The sequence below is a fragment of the Trachurus trachurus genome, assembly GCF_905171665.1.
Source record: "Trachurus trachurus genome assembly, chromosome: 21".
NCBI classification, from domain to species: domain Eukaryota; kingdom Metazoa; phylum Chordata; class Actinopteri; order Carangiformes; family Carangidae; genus Trachurus; species Trachurus trachurus.
In genome coordinates this window covers 19447570-19463939 of record NC_139899.1, presented here as the reverse complement: position 1 = coordinate 19463939, position 16370 = coordinate 19447570, and the positions used below count along the sequence as shown (strand labels likewise).

Here is a 16370-nt window from a genome sequence, read left to right as displayed (position 1 = left end):
ATAAATTTGAGTATAGCTGTCTTCAGCCAGTTATTAATTTTACCTCATCATGTCTTTCTGTGAGGCTCTGTAGGCAAGATTAAATAATAATAATAAAAAAATAATAGCAGAAAACAATTCATTTCTAGGTGGGGTAAAGAAAGTTTTGGTACCTTGGCGTGCATGGTACGTATGGTGGCACGTGTGTAGAATGGAACCTCTGGAATTATCTCCACTGAGGGAACCAACTGTTGTTTCGTCGTGTAAAAAGACCGCTGACAAAGAAAGAGATGAGGCAACCAGGATAAATCCTGTTTGGTTGGAGAACCGACAAAAAATCCAGGCCAGCCATCCTAGCCGTTCAGTGCCTCCAGTCAGGTTATTTCCCAGGCTGTTGGTCAAGGCTATGACTTCACCGAGGTGAAGATCCCTGTGAGCTGATAACGAGCTCCAGACTCGTTTTTCTTCTTCATCTGCGTAAGTAACTTACCGATAATGGCGACATAATTTTACATGTCTGTTTTAGTCAGTGACCGGCTGTTAGCTAATTTGCCGTTGGTTAGCCCAGCTAATGCAAACTAGCTAGCACGGGACAACGGTTGTTGCTGTTGTCGTCGTCGAATCGATTTAACTTTTTTTTTTTTCTTTTTTTTTTACTGATGTTGTTCTTGTTGCGTGTTAAATCGCCGCTTCCACCTTGCAGTCAGAGCTTATACAGATGAGTCAGAGATAATAAAGGGATGTGGGGTTAGGGGGAGGCAAAGGTTAGCAGCACTACACGGGAGGTGTGGACTTTTGGTCTGAGACGCCATCTAGTGGCTGAAAGACCCTTTGGTGCTATGATATGGCTCATGTTTATGTTTTGGAAGAAAGGAAAGGACATAAATGCTGTGATGTTTGTTTTTGTTTAAAATGAGTAGCCTGACCTGGGGCAGCTTCCTCATGGCAGAAATACATTTGAATTCTTCTTTTACTTCCACTGTCTGAAACGAGTGGTGGAGAAAGCATTCAAATAAAGGTATTAAAAGAAAGTACCGTACTGAATACTATTATTTAGGTTTACATATTCTACAACTTGAGAGTTATAACAAATTTAGAGAGGGACGTAATAGATGTTCACATTTATGTTTTCACAGTTACGTTTAGCTATATAAATAAAATGTAGTATGTTAGTAATTTTGTCAGGTCTGAAGGTATTGCCAGGCTTTCATGCTTTTCAAACCATATTTTTTTCATCTGGACACTTTATTAGTATTAATCAGATTTTCCTGTGGACAGCATAGATCACAAATGCAAAAACAGCACACACACACACACGCTTATAAATGTTCCACAACAGGCACAGTTAGCATTGGGACATTGCTTTGGTTTTGCTACTATTTCACAGGCCTTTTTACCAACTTTTTACCAAAGCCTTTTTTTACTCTAAGAGCTCGAAGAGACATGACCATATATTCAAATGCTGGAAATTTGTTTTTAAGGCCTCAATCATCACATTTATGTAAAGAAATCCTCCGCTTTAATTTAACTGAGTTGCAAAAATCTTGAACAGACATCACTGTAAGAAAAAATAAACTGTCACAATGACTAGATATTATACTCTTATGTTCTCAGTCTTAATCACAAACCTACAGTCTAACATATCTAGCTCTTTTTCCACAGTAAGTCAAAGTCATAACATTAATGTTAAACATTTCAAATATCCCTAGACAGTATCTAACACAGTTTGAAACATCAATTAACAGCGCTCACAAAAACTTGAACCTTTGTTCAGATAGGTGAGTAATTCTGCACAGCGCAAACATGGGGAAACTATTATTAGGACAACAGACTAGGTTTAAGGTTGTGACAAGAACTTGAGAAATGACATACCCCAAAGATCTGTGATATGTGACGCTGAGCTGGTGAAGTGGTAGAAAAATCTTAAAGGCATTATGTGATGCTTGTTTTTATCTTTGATTTTGTTTGACTTGGGTGTGATTACCATTTATTTCAGCTGTTTATGGTGCATGTGTTTCTGACCTGAGAGCAGCATCTTTGTAGAATATGCTGCAGGTTCATTCAAAGCCCCCAATACTTTATTGCAGAGGTTTTCAAAGTTGGAAAGTGTGTCCTTTTTCAATTACTTTGACACTGAAGAAAACTTAAAAAGAGGCTGATTCTCAGACAAATGCTGTAGTCTTATTGAATAACGTCATGCAAAATTATGGACAAATCCTTGATGGACGTCAGATGATGTCCTTGTAATGCTCAGTCTAAAGATGTATTAATCATCTCTCTGTGTTCAGATTTGACTGTTGTTTTTTTCACCTTAACTTAACTGCACCCACCTGGGAAAGGAACCTTCACAGTTTGAAAACCTCTTCTTTTTAGTGCAATTTACTACAGTATGTGGCAAAATGGACAGTTAACAGTAAGTGAAATGAAATCTGGTAATGCCTGGAAGCAGACCATTCACTTTAGTACAGACACAAAACAAGATACATTTTCTACTGCAACTGTACTCAGAATTTATAAATTCCCAAACAAGTACATTCATCCCTCCAACTCTGATCAAACCTGGTTCTGAGGTTTCTACCAATCCAGCTCTCAAGCGATTTCAGAGGGAACAGGTGATGTCTGTTCAGGTCAATGGATGACTCTACCCAGGTTTCCATTCACACAAAGACACTGAACAGAGGGAACTCTGACTGGTCTGGTTGCAGGAGGTCGACCAGGAAGCAAACCGTCCCTGACAGGCCTTCAAACAGACTGTAGACACTGGTCATTGAGCGTGAGCCGGTCTTGAACTCCTCAGTGAAGAGGAACTCTGCAAACCTTTGGGGAGGAAAGAATTAAAATGTGAAATGTGGGAGGAATCTATATTTAACAAATGCTCACAAATATTATGGGGTACTAGGATTGCCCTAGAGCCACTCCGGAAGCGTGGCTGAAAAATAAGGTTTCTTGGCTATTCCTGAGGTGCAGAGAAGCTTTGAAACATAATTCAAGCCATCATATGTTAAATGTTGAGAAAATTAAATGGTTACTGTACTGCATAGACCTATGAGAGACATGCAAAGAAGTAGAGTAGGAGAGATTTCTTGCCTCTGTGCACGATAAATGTATTTTGAGTTTCCTGTGAGTCGATACAGCAGGAGGAAGACATAGGCGCTGCCTGCAACTCCATGACAAATCCCAGGTCCTTTCTTCAACAAACCTTTCTGCCACACAAGCTCCCCACTGCGTATGCATGTGTCCAGATACTGCGGCTTCTTATTGTTTAGATAAGCCTTTGCAAAGAGATACGCCACACCTGCATGATAGGATGGAGATATTATTTTTAAAAGGTATGCAAATGCCAAAAACGGTGCCCTGCTGAGAATGTGTAACTGAACGTGGTGATAACATGGGTATACCTGGCGCTCCATGGCACCAATGCACCAGTTCGTTCTCTCTCTCGATGATGGCGCCCAGCTCCGCAGGCCAGTTACAGTTCTGCTCCTGGTTCATGAGGAAATCGATGCTTTGCCACACCAGGTCCTTTTCTGCGCCACTGAGCATGTCCTGGTAGCTCAGCAGCATTTGTAGCACTGATGAGAGGCCGTGGGCAGCACCTGGGAAAAGGAGGGAGGGTAGGAAATAATATGCTCCTACCAAAGCGCCATGAAGCGAAGCACAATGCCAGGCAAACAGACGGACACAACCTGAAGCAAACAAGCACCAATTTTCACAAAGGACTACTGGGGAACTTTTGTTATCCTCTGAATTGTAGCTTACTATACTTGACAGTTTTGATTTATAATTATTTTTGATGATCCTCAGAACTGCTGAGTTCCTGTCAAGTACATAAGCAGCTGCACAAACCACTGTCCAGCATAAAGGAGCATACCGGTAGTTACATGCTGAACTAGAACTGTAAACTAAGTATGACTTTTTAAAAAGAAATAACACAAATTAAGATTCAAAGTATCCCAAAACAGATGCAGATCCACAGAACCATGCATGCGTTTAGTAGGCTGGAGCTTTCTGCCATTAGGTGACCTGCACATTGAAGACACTTATCTGATTGAGTCATGCCTCCATCTGAAAATCCAGAGCAACCTTTTCAACAAGAAAGAAAGTCGACATTGGACGATTCTGTAAACCCATTAATTATATTCAAGGCAATACTTTTAGCATGCCAACATTTTTAAGACTCTCGCCTCCGTCTATATTATTTTGTATGGCAACAATGTGAATGTTTGGGGATAGGGGGAGATCACAGTTGTGGAAAATGGAGTTTCACATCTTTTTGCTTTCTTGTTACAAGCTTGATGAGAACCCTCATCTTTCAATGCCTTCGTGAAGCAGAATTCAACAAGTGTTGGATCGGTCACCCACTAGCAGATAACATGTTATTAAAAAAACTATTTTATCAAGATTCTGCGTCGGCTACGACACAGACTACTGCAGTGCCCAACTGGCAGGCCTCTGCCTGGTCTTTGATCAGACTAAAAGGGCACAAGGTCAACTCCACTGTTCATTGACCACATGGTTGCTTGAATAGCAGCTCTTGTGACAGAAACCATAAGAGCTAGGGCTGCTTGTCTTTATCTTGATGGATCTATGAGCAGAGAGTTGTCTGAATGGACATCACCGGTCGCTTTCTATCCTAAATGATCTCAAGAGGACTCATCTCTTTTGAGAGAAACTCATTCCTTTACAACCAAACACATTTAGTCATACCTGCTCTCCTTGAACTTCATCTTGTTAAACATGTTTTTTAGTTTGTGTTCAAGGTCTCCTACTGTACTGGAGCTTGTGTTGTTTCTTACATGCAAGGTGTTTTGGATGTAATAAGTTTGGAGGCTTTTCCATGCCTTTTCTGGCTTCTGTCAGCTAGCTTCTGACACTGATCCCCTACACTCCACATCACTACCTGAATGTTGACAACTCCAGTAAAATGTGAGGCTCAGAATCGTCAAATATGGACATAATTCATCGGGATCCTGGGCAGAGCATTCCCTCGTAATGCTGGACACATGCAGAGAAAATACGGCTCTCTGAGACAGGAAGGCCAGAATCTGTGAATTCCCTCATATCTGAAGAGTTCCATTGTCAAAATGCAAGAATAAACTTTTTCAGGACAGGTAAATTGTTACATGCAACAGTTTTAACCCGGTCTTCACTCTCAAACATCCAGGTGTCTCAGAGTGTCACTTATTTCACTTCTTCATCATCCTCAAAGTAGTAGTATCCATGCAGAAGTGACCAGCCAAGCCATGCTTACTATGAACTCTGTGTTGGTCTGAAAGTTACTGAGGATCTCCAACCCTGAAGGCTGTCTTCATCTGATGCAGTCAAGGAAAAGAAAGTTAGCTATGTTAACACACCGATCCTACAAAATAACTCTCACTAACGCTCAGTCTCCCTGTGTGTGCAGAGCTTCACTCTTATTGCAGTATAGTCCATTGACAGCAGCTGAGATAAAGACTAAAATCTTAATTTCTATCTAAACGGATAACAAAAAAAAAGACTTGATTATCTGGTTTTCTTCTTACCAAGATACTCTGTCCCATAGTACGAGTACATGAGGGGGAAAGGCTTTCTCTTCCTCCTTGCGTATTGTTTTCCTGACTCGATGATGGCCTGGCAAATTAATTTGATTTGATCCTTGCTCAAAATCTGCAGAACAGAGGACACGGTTATTTTCAAAGTTGGCTGTCAGTGCAAAGCTATAAAAAAAATAAACAAACCCACGATCAAGTATTACATTTATTGATTACACTGCTGCTCAAGTTCAGCACAAGCAGTCAAAGATGACCAAGTATAAATTTAGGTAACCTGAGCAAAGGTGTAGATCTATCTTGTGTCAGAAAGCAAACAGGAGATGTCAGTCAAGAAATTAGGTCTAATCAGTCAAAGAAATAGAAATTACCTCTGTGTGTGTAGGCTGCCTTCAGTATGCAAGACGTTTGGAAGAGTGTTTCTCCAATTTACACACTTCTTTCATTATGATGCACTGACTCATAATGAACATGGAGCAAAATAATTTCTTCTTTTTTTAGTCCACATGTTCTTCCCTGTCAAAACCTGACATCCACGCATCTTAGGTTTGAGTGTGTAGCCTAAAGCTAGAGTTTCTATCCATGTCAAAGGTAGTTGGAACAAGCCGAATGAAAAGTGGGATTAAAATCATTGCTTTGGACATTTGCACTGCACACAACATCTGATGACACTTAGGTCTCTGGAAAACTGTGATGCATGCCCTTTTCAACTGAATTCCAGTTTACATAGCTACTCCTAATACTTAATGATAAATTGGTTTATTTATAAAATTGATTTATGTCAATATTAATTGATTAGCTATAGGCTACATCATCAATTGTAGCTCTACTTATGTTTAAAACAAAAGTGATTTTGCCCAAACATCATAGTCGATTATGTGGGCTGATAAGATCAAAGTCACCTCCAGAGTGACGATCCTAATCTCATTTTTAAAGTTGAGTCGTTTGATTGCTCATAAGATTTTACAGCTTTGATAAAAAAAAAATAAAAAAAAAAAGATTCACTTAACGTGAACTCCCGTTATTATCTCACCTCTATGCCCAGCTTCTGTTTGAGGACCAGGGCGCCACACAGGTACCCCGCCCGCCCCACAAACAGTTCATCAGACCCGCACTCCAGAAAATTGATGGGCGCACACACCTCCCATATCTTACGAAATTTAGTGAGGGGCTTAACGAAATCAGCCAAGCCCAGCGATTTGTATATCATAGCGGCCACCGCGTAGATGCCCGCCCCTCCGAGCAGGAAGGCGGCACGCATGTGTTCGTCAGGCTCCGCATCCACGTATTTGACCGACACGTTGATGATCTGCTTGGCCGACTTCAGGTACACCTCCCGGTGCTCAGAGAACAGGGGACACTCGCTGACATGGTACAGCATGTAAGCCACCCCGGCTGGCCCATCGTATAGCCCTCCGTCGCAGTCGCTGATGTCGACAGGAACCTTTTTCAAGATTTTATCAACTGTTGCGACCACGTTGGGCACGACTGCCTCAACGCCCTGGCCCGGGAGCAGCGCACCTTTGTAGTCAGAGAAGCGGTTCGCAAAACAGCGGGTGTTTTCCATCACCGATGAGAAGACGAAACAGCTCAGTGTGCACGCCCCAAGCTAATAACGCAGATTGTGTCAGAGTGTTCAATGTATCTAAGGATGAGAGAAAGAAAAAAACACAATCCCATCCGCCCTCAGCTGATTGGATGTCAACAATGATGGCTCAGCCTCATATTGGCTGATTGGACCTGCAACCTGTCTGCCCACAATGACCTGCAAAATTCAAGTTTTTATAAGAAGCCCTTGAAACTAAAAGTCACAGTAAAAGTATTCAGAGTCTTTACTAAAGTCAAAGTCCCACATATTCATTACAAATCAAGTCAAAGTCATGCATGAAAACTCAGTAGGCTACATCAGCAATACAACAAATGAACGTAGCCTACTAATTCTATAGAAAACTGTCTCTATTTACTGATATATTAGGCCTATTTGGATTACTGGTGTGTCGATGTAAATGCAGCATTTCCATTAGTTTTAGGGGCCAGGCCCCTCCAAAAGGTCACAAGATAAATCTGCAGATTGTGAGATGATGGATGGATGAGGATTCACGTAAAAACAAAGAGGTGTTTAGTGGAAATGCCTCACTGATGGAACTGCAAACTACTCATAGACTATGAAATGTGACAAGGAGCCCAAGCTATACACTATACACAAAGTGGGGAGCTAGACATTTCATAGATATGACATGAATGCAGTGAAGCAGAAAGTGAAAAGTTTCACAAAGTTGAAATACTTATGTACCTTAAAAAGAATCGTATCTTGGTATGATATTTGAGTTTCAACATAACTCTACATTGAAAAATATACTTCGTAAAAATGTAAAGTATTATTAAATACTCCTCCTGGAGATGACACGTAGAACTGATTGTCTCCTGAATCTACAAGGTCACTGTGCTCTTGGGAACTTTCAGTGCAGCAGACATTTTGGTGTAACTTCCTCAGATCTGTACCTTGACACTGTGATCTGTGTCTTGCCCTGACTCGGGCAGTGTCTTTGATGTCAGAGCTTAGTTTTTTCCTCTGTCAGCTGTGTAACTTTATGGACAAGTGCATGCTTTTCCAAATTATGTCCACTCAGTTGAAAGTACTCCAGATGCAGAGTCATCCTAAAGATGATAAGGAGAAACGGGGGGCACTTGGGCTAAATTTTAAGTCTCATAGTTATTTTTGGTTTTTCTTTTCAGTTAATTTCTAAAATTCTGTTCTCCCTTCTCATTATGGGAAATAGTGGTAGGTTAATGAGGGAAACTTGATTAAAATGATCTTAATCTGCAATGTCAAAGGTAATTGCATTTGTATTGCCCCCTGAAATATGGTAGACCAAAGATTGTACATTTTCCAGCACTCAAGTATTTTGCTTAGACACAGATTTGTGCACATATAGTCGCTGGGCTAAATTTATACTCTTTATCTCACAACAATTATCTGACACACAATAAGTTCTAACTCACATACAATTTGATAATCATATTTACAGTAAGTTACCACAAACATTAACTATATGTTGTACTTTGTTAATGCAACAGGGACTGGTTTCTCTTGGAAAGTGTTAACTCATGAATTACTTCAGCTCTCAGTTCCCTGTGTTCACCAGCAGATGGTGACAGAGGCCCTGAGTCCAGTTGACCGCTGTCCATGGTGCTGAAGAACAGTGTGACAAATAAAGCCCTTTTATTACATTAATGCCAAAAGTTCAATGAGTAAAAAGGAACTGGACACAAAAATCAATAGTTAGATACTTTCTAAAAAACAAAACAAAAAAAGAGACACAGGGAAATCGGACAAATAGTAAATGACCTCATATAGGCTGATGCATTAAAACTCTTTGGAGGACATATCATCTTATGGCAGGACAATGATCCTCAACACTAAACTAAGGCAACCAAAGAGATTTTCAAAATAAAGAGGTGGAATATCCTTTACTAGAGGAAGCGAAAAAGGCCCTAGGGAGAATTATCAGAGAAATGTCTCACAATGTGATTGTAATATGTGAATTAAGTTGTTTTGTCTTTGAAGGTCTTATCTTTCCTCACTATGTGGGATACTGTATGTCACAATTCTTTCTTTAATTGTTTTAACCTTGCTCACATTAAAGCTGCGATTTTGCATTTTAAAGTCATCTGCATTTCAATTTTAATATTCTTTAGTACAAAACCCAAAGACCACAAAAGAGGTAGCTGTCCAAACTCTTATGGTCTGTGGACTGTGATGAAGTGCATTTACTCTGGTACAGTACCAAAGTCTAATTAAGAGACAATAATACTTTACTTAATTTTCACTCTGCAAGACTTCATTTTTTCCCGTTTTTATTTGGTTGTAACTTCTCCATATTGACTGTTTCACATCCATAGCACATGAGAACCTATATTAGAACCATATCGAATAAAACTGCACTGCTTTAGTTCAGTTCTTCTACTACTGAACACATGAGATATTCTTGCAGGTTATTACAGGTGATGATCGGCTATGATCGTAACAGCTTCATCAAGCTGTGTGCCATTTCCAAGATGACTCAAGTGGTTATCTGAGCTGAGATTGTGTGTGAGAAGCTTTGAACCATATTTTAATTTGATATGAGTTTTTTTTTCTCTCCCCCGTTTCTGAAGAAAGAGATTTATAAAAAAAAAAAAAAAGAGTATAAATGCCAGGGAGATGGAAGCGTGAAATCAAAGGTCATCTTATGAATGTAGAACTAATTAAATTCTTGACCACTAGAAAATGGAAAAAAGTTTTTTTCCCTGAAAATCTGAAATAAAGTTACAACGAACACAAATCAAACAAAAGGATGTTGCCTTGACATCAAAGAGGATTAAAAGTCGATGGGTTTGCATTCACAGCTCTGAAAAATACTGTGACTGTGGTTCTGTTTATGAGTTTAGATAGAAACGTGGTTCACGTACAAGTAGCCTCTTTACTTTGATGCCTAGTTTCCCTCCAGTTTTATTCAAATGATAGGAAACAAATTATACACATTAAATGGGGAGATACTTTGGAGAATTACCAACTCTGCAACCATTTTGTTCTTTGAAAACATCTCGGTCCATTTTGAGTTAAGTTTTTCAGATATGGGCAACAGAAGAGTCTGGAAAATTAAAATGGTTCAAGTCATGCTCAGAGTTGCATACTTTTCATCTGTCTTATCTACGGCCTTTATAGCCTACAAGAAAATTCAATTTGCATTTATATTAGAAAATGAGTTTGGCTCCAAGTGGCGCCATCTGATCCACCAGAAAATAACACCCCAATCTTTAGTATGAGATATGAGGACAACGGGGAGGTGATGGTTTACTGGTGATTAAAGTCATTTTAAGTAGAAACAAACCTTGAAAGTTTTGACCTTTAATTCCACGCTGAAAAAGTGGACAACTATTACCTTACTGCTAAGTGACCATTTAAAGTCAGCAGTGGCAGAAGCAGCTCCTCTCCTAAACACAACTCTCACTGAACGGAGATGCAAAACAAACATGAGGAGAAACAAACTGATTAAAAAGAGACATAAATGACCATGAACACAAAATGACCAGAAAGAGACAGAGATTCATCTCACAGAGACAACAAGAGAGGATGATTACTATGAAGGATGAAGAACTAGGATGAGTCACAAAACAATTACCAGAGAAAGAGAAAACACCCTAGAAGAGAAACAAAATGACTATCAAGAGAAGCTAATTACGCTTTATGACCACAAAAGGACCACATGCTGGTATGTTCCCATAGACACAGTGAAGCAACAAAAAAGCACTACATATGAATATTTCAGTGTAAACTTAATTAGATTTCATGAAGAGCTGGAACAAACTGGCCCAGAAAATATTTTCTGCGACTGGCTGAAACCCAGGCTCATGTCATCAATCCACCTTCTTCCACTGAAGTATAATAGATCTTTAGAGGATAATCTCTCTCACTTTATAAATCAATACTCCAATCAGCTTTGCATTGTCCATCCTAGCTGCCAACTGAACTCCAGGTCATCCCATTATATGTGCGCATCATGAATCAAATCTACACTGAGCAGAGTATAACCCCACAGACTTTAAGCCTCTCAACAACGAATAAGACTCATTTCTGGAGACATCGTTCAGATTTATCTTGACAGTTTTTTTTTTTCAGTCCGTACCGCGTAAAATGACGCACGCTCCAGCAGCAGGGCATAGACTTTATAAAGCCAGTCATTAAACGCATCAGGAGATTTGAGCCTCTCTTGCTGAAGACCCTCACTGACTGTTATGTCTCTTGAGGATCCATTTGTTGAAAGCCCTTTGGACACTGAGTTATGGGGTCTGAATGTCTCCGGTGTGATCTTGGACTCCAAACTGGAGCAGCACCGGTACAACATCTGGCTTCCTGGCATCGGAGTCGCTGTTATCTATGGGATAATCATCGTCGTGGGTCTGGTTGGAAATGTCACTTTAATGAAGACGTGCTTGTTGGTGAAGTCCATGCGGACCGTGCCCAACTTGTTCTTGTCCAGTCTGGCTCTGGGCGACCTGCTGCTGCTGGTGACCTGCGCTCCGGTGGACGCCAGTCGCTACCTGGTGGACGAGTGGCTCTTTGGCCGCGTGGGATGCAAAATGATCCCGTTCATCCAGCTCACCTCGGTGGGAGTGTCCGTGTTCACCCTCACTGCTCTGTCCGCTGACCGGTAGGCTGCACACCATCACACACTGCCTTCAAAAGCAGTAGATTACACCACACTGCCTTGATTCTGTTGTTCCACCAATCACTGGCAAGATATGATGAATGGTTTTGATGCACAACTCATCATCAATGTGGAAACAGATGCATGTAAGAAATCTTTTATTGTATACACATTGCCTATACACCACCATCAGGTACCAAAATGCAGGAAAATATATATATTTCTGGGTATAATAGTCCATTGACTATGACAATTATTGTTTTATTTCCCCATTTAGAACCAGGTAATTTGAGTTAGTTCAAATCCCAGAAATAATTAGAAATGGCTTTGATATTTTAGAAATATTAATGTGTTTACATTGTGAAAATGTTGCATAATACCTCAATCTGCAGAGTGAAAAGTTCTTGCCTCCTAATTGATGGACAGCAGCACTGATTTTACCTTGTAAGAAAACACAAGAGCTGAGCTTGACAATTAATTCTTGACCATTGAAACAAACATAAATTCATTTACCTGCTTGTTGTTTGTTATTGTTCTGTCAAAGTTGATAGTGTCTTGCAAATTGACTCTAACATAATAACTAGGACTATATTGAACATTAATGATGATAATGATGGATTTTATGTTCATGTTCACCTAGGAAATAATGCAATAAAATTAATTTGATCAGAATAAGTTGTCAAATAAGGGAGACAGAGCAGGAGAAAGTGCTTAGAAAAGCCTAATAAATTATAAAAAAGACCAACTGGAACTGATCAAAAAAACATAAATATAAAAAGGGTTTAAAATGTGAATTATTTACTAAAACAAGACAATTATTCAGTGAAGTCTTCCCTGTCTCTTTGCCCACGGAATTAGACACAACCAAACGTTGATGCTGATATGCCATAATAACACACAAGGAGGCATCACATGCAAGTATGATAACTCATTTGTCTCAGAGGCAGCATTGCAGGGAGACCAGTCTGTTGGCGTTACAAGGTTACAAGCACTTAAACAGTGGCTGATGGGATGCTGCTGGGTTAAACCATTAAATTCACCAAAACAACAACAAAAACATGATAGTTTCCACAGTATTTGGTGGAAAATCATTTTTCCTTTAACCCTGTAGGTTTGAAAATATAAATTAATGTTCCATCAAATTATGTTTATTGTTGCCAGACTTGCATAGTGCAGTACAGTAGAGGAGGTCTCTCTCTTTGATCCCAAAAATATTGATAATAATAATTATACAATTTATTTATAGGTGCCTTTCAGGACACACAAGGTCACCATACAAAAGATATAAAAGACATAAAGTTTAAAACAAAATAAAACAGCAATGAAGTGCAGTAATGAGGTCATTCCAGTCCCAGGATTAAAGGGACTATGCTTGTCAGAAGAGGTTTTAAGACAGGATGTGAAGGAGAGGGTTAGGGAGAGTTCATGAGGCGGGGGTCCGAGTGGCTCTCAACCCCGTGGTGGAAGCAGGTGGGTGGGAGAGTTGGATGGAGGAGGAGGATCTGGGATGTTATTGTGAAGGAGCTCAGAAAGGCACAGAGGGCCCAGGTTGTTGATGGACTGGAAGGTGGGAAGTAAGATTTTATAAATAATAGGGAATTTAACAGGAAACCAATGAAGCTGGACAGGTGTATTATGACTGAAGGAGGGGATGTTGGTGATAATTCGGGCGGCAGAGTTTACGAATAGACTTGTAGAGTAAACAGAAGAGACGGGAATTACAAATTACAACCAGGGTGTGGATCATAGCAGAGAAAGGTGCAGACATGACATGTTTTTATAGAAGGAAATAAACTGAGCATGTGACATTATTTATGTGGGACTGGATGATTTGTCATAAAGCATACAATATAAAAATATGATTTGATTAAAGTGCAGAGCTGATTGAACAGCTTCTTGTGCTGAAATAATCTTGGGAGAAAAGAACATTTAACATTTAAAATCAGTTGTGATTAACAAACTATCTTGTCAGTCGGTAACTCATCCTGTCCGGGGGCAAGTATCGTCCTCTGTGACTATTTATCCTGATTGCCTACTCCTAATTGAAATCTCTCTTCTGTATAATTAACGGCCAGATCAGATTTTTGTGATGATCTTTCTGTGATTGGAAAGAGAAACTGAGCTTCTGGCAGCGACTCTGAAATCAGGAAGAGAGGATAAATCATCTTTCTGCAGGAGTTTGTGATTACATGCATGATTAAAAAACTTGAATGAGGTAATCAGACTTTATCTTGGTGTGAGGAGGGAGAAAGAAAAAAACAACAACTATTATCCCACAAACTGCTCTAATTCTTCTCATAGGTACAAAGCTATTGTCAAACCGCTGGACATCCACAGGTCCAGTGCCACGCTCAGCATCTGTTTACGTGCGGGGGCGATCTGGCTGCTCTCCGTGACCCTGGCCATCCCCGAGGCCGTCTTCTCCGACCTGCACGCCTTCACCACCATCCACACCAACGAGACCTTTGTGACCTGCGCGCCCTACCCTCACGCCGGGGAGCTGCACCCCAAGATCCACTCCACCGCCTCCTTCCTCATCTTCTACCTCATCCCGCTCCTCATCATATCCGTGTACTACTGCTTCATCGCACGCAGTCTGGTCAGGAGCTCCGTGGATATCCCCACGGAGGGAAACCTGCACCTCCAGAAACAGGTCTCAGCGAGGAGTTCTCCGGCCTTATTTTACTTCCAGTGTGGTCTCTTCATGTCAGGAAATAATAACAAAGCCATAAAGTTCCCCCAAACCTTTTAAAACAGTTGTCTGAAGTGTACTTGTGAGAGATATTTGCTTTATTGTGGAAAGATCATGGGCTACAGCCAGCAACCGGTTAGCTTAGTTTATCTTAACGCAACTTGGCTTAAAGTAGAAGCAGTGGAAAGTATCTACCTTGGCTTTGTCCCAATGTAATAAAGTTAACGACACTTGGCATCGTTTCAAAGTTCATTGACTTACATATTGTTATTGTAAAACCAGTTTCACAAATTATTGGCAGTTGGCATGTTTGGGACTTTTTGACTGGAGCCAGTATAACCAGTCCAATGTAGCCTAACCCATCAACTACATTGCACGGAGTAATTAAATGAGGTTAATGTGAGTTTTACACGTGCTAGCAGGCACGTTTTCCTACCTGTTGTTAAACAGGCCTGTGAGCTGTAAAAAAGTGGATATAAATTTTCATCTCAGTGCCATCTACTGTAAATATGGTCATTATATGGTGACAACTCTCCTGCTATCTTGTCATAGCCCCATATGTACGGCAGTGGTCCCCAGCATGGGCCCCACGAGGGGTCAAAAGACAAATCTGAAGGGTCAATAGATGATTAAAAAGAGGGCAGAAGCAAAAGTAGTATTAAATGTATTACCTGATGATGGGGCAAGGATCACCAAAGCTGGGAAGATTCATCCTCAGGGGAAGAAAAAACATCAGTTCAAAACTTCATGGAGATCCATCCAGTCGTTGTTGAGATGTTTCAGTTTGGAGTAAAATGGATGGACACACAAAGTGACAAATAGAGAAACTATTTCTATAAAACATTTCCACATACCGTTTTCAACGACACACACATATATTATTGTTGATGTAAATGCACAGCTTTGTGTGTAGAAGCTGATTTCTTCTCTCTCTCTCTCGTCAGATTAAGGCCAGGAAGCGTCTGGCCAAAACCGTGCTGGTGTTTGTTGGTTTGTTCGCCGTCTGCTGGCTGCCCAGCCACGTGATCTACCTGTACCGCTCCTACCACTACGACCAGGTGGACACCTCGCTGGGCCACTTCATCGCCAGTGTGTGCGCTCGCATCTTGGCCTTCACCAACTCCTGCGTGAACCCGTTTGCCCTTTACTTAATGAGCAAAAGCTTCAGTAAGCACTTTAACAAGCAGCTCTGCTGCAGCTCCCCCAGGCAGCTGAACAGCCAGAACAGTGTGAGAACAAATATTACAACCGTCTAAACTAACAGCATCTGTGCTGTAGTTGCACTAAAGTCATGTTAATCCTCACACTGATTTCAGGCGACCATGTGTTTAACCCTGATTTAGGAATGTCAGCTTCAGTGTGGTGAGCGGACCCCGTGGAAATTTTAATGATCAATTCTTATTTGTTTGAAGCGCAGTGCAGTGCATCTTAAGCACTGGTACAAAACATCTTTGCTTTAAGTGGATCTTTGTCCACTGATAAATAACTGTGATATAAGAAAAAGCTCTGATAGTCTGTAGGTTTTCTCTGTATCTTAAATCTGTTCTGGTGTAAACACAAAGTGTCTTTGATTTTAAAAAAAATCTATAATTTACTATACGATCATTTTATCACTTGGTAACAGCTGAATAGAAATTTTCATTTGTTCAACTGTCATTTGCAGTGAAAACAATTTGTTAAAAAACTTGATATCAGCTCTATTATCAATGTTTATTTAAAAAATGTTCTGTGCAATTATTTAAAAAAAACGAAAACATAAGTGATGATGGATAAGGAGCAGAAACTTTATTGATTGTAAAATACTCTAAGACTGGTCTATTATTCTGTGTAGCCTACTGGGAAAAAAAGTTTTATACAAGATTATTAATATATTTGTCAAATGTTATTTAATGAACTATCAAATGTCATGTGTTGTGTACATACAGATATTCTTGTTAAATGTTACGATGTGTTTGTTTTGTTGGCTCTGCTTCTCTGGAC

At 40.2% G+C, this 16370-nt stretch overlaps 2 protein-coding genes across 2 annotated transcripts; one reads left to right on the top strand and one right to left on the bottom strand.

The window, feature by feature from the left end:
* Nucleotides 1-2636: 2636 nt before the first annotated feature.
* LOC311005118 (lanC-like protein 3) lies at nt 2637-7074 on the bottom strand (the record flags this gene model as incomplete). The annotated part of the gene is made up of 5 exons (XM_083997450.1): nt 2637-2796; nt 3067-3274; nt 3378-3575; nt 5502-5625; nt 6541-7074. 5 exons carry the CDS (start codon nt 7072-7074, stop codon nt 2637-2639), a joined length of 1224 nt encoding a protein of 407 aa, XP_083853576.1.
* A 4211-nt stretch (nt 7075-11285) lies between these two features.
* LOC311004038 (gastrin-releasing peptide receptor-like) lies at nt 11286-15646 on the top strand (the record flags this gene model as incomplete). The annotated part of the gene is made up of 3 exons (XM_083995983.1): nt 11286-11701; nt 14000-14351; nt 15335-15646. 3 exons carry the CDS (start codon nt 11286-11288, stop codon nt 15644-15646), a joined length of 1080 nt encoding a protein of 359 aa, XP_083852109.1.
* Between the last annotated feature and the right edge of the window lie 724 nt (nt 15647-16370).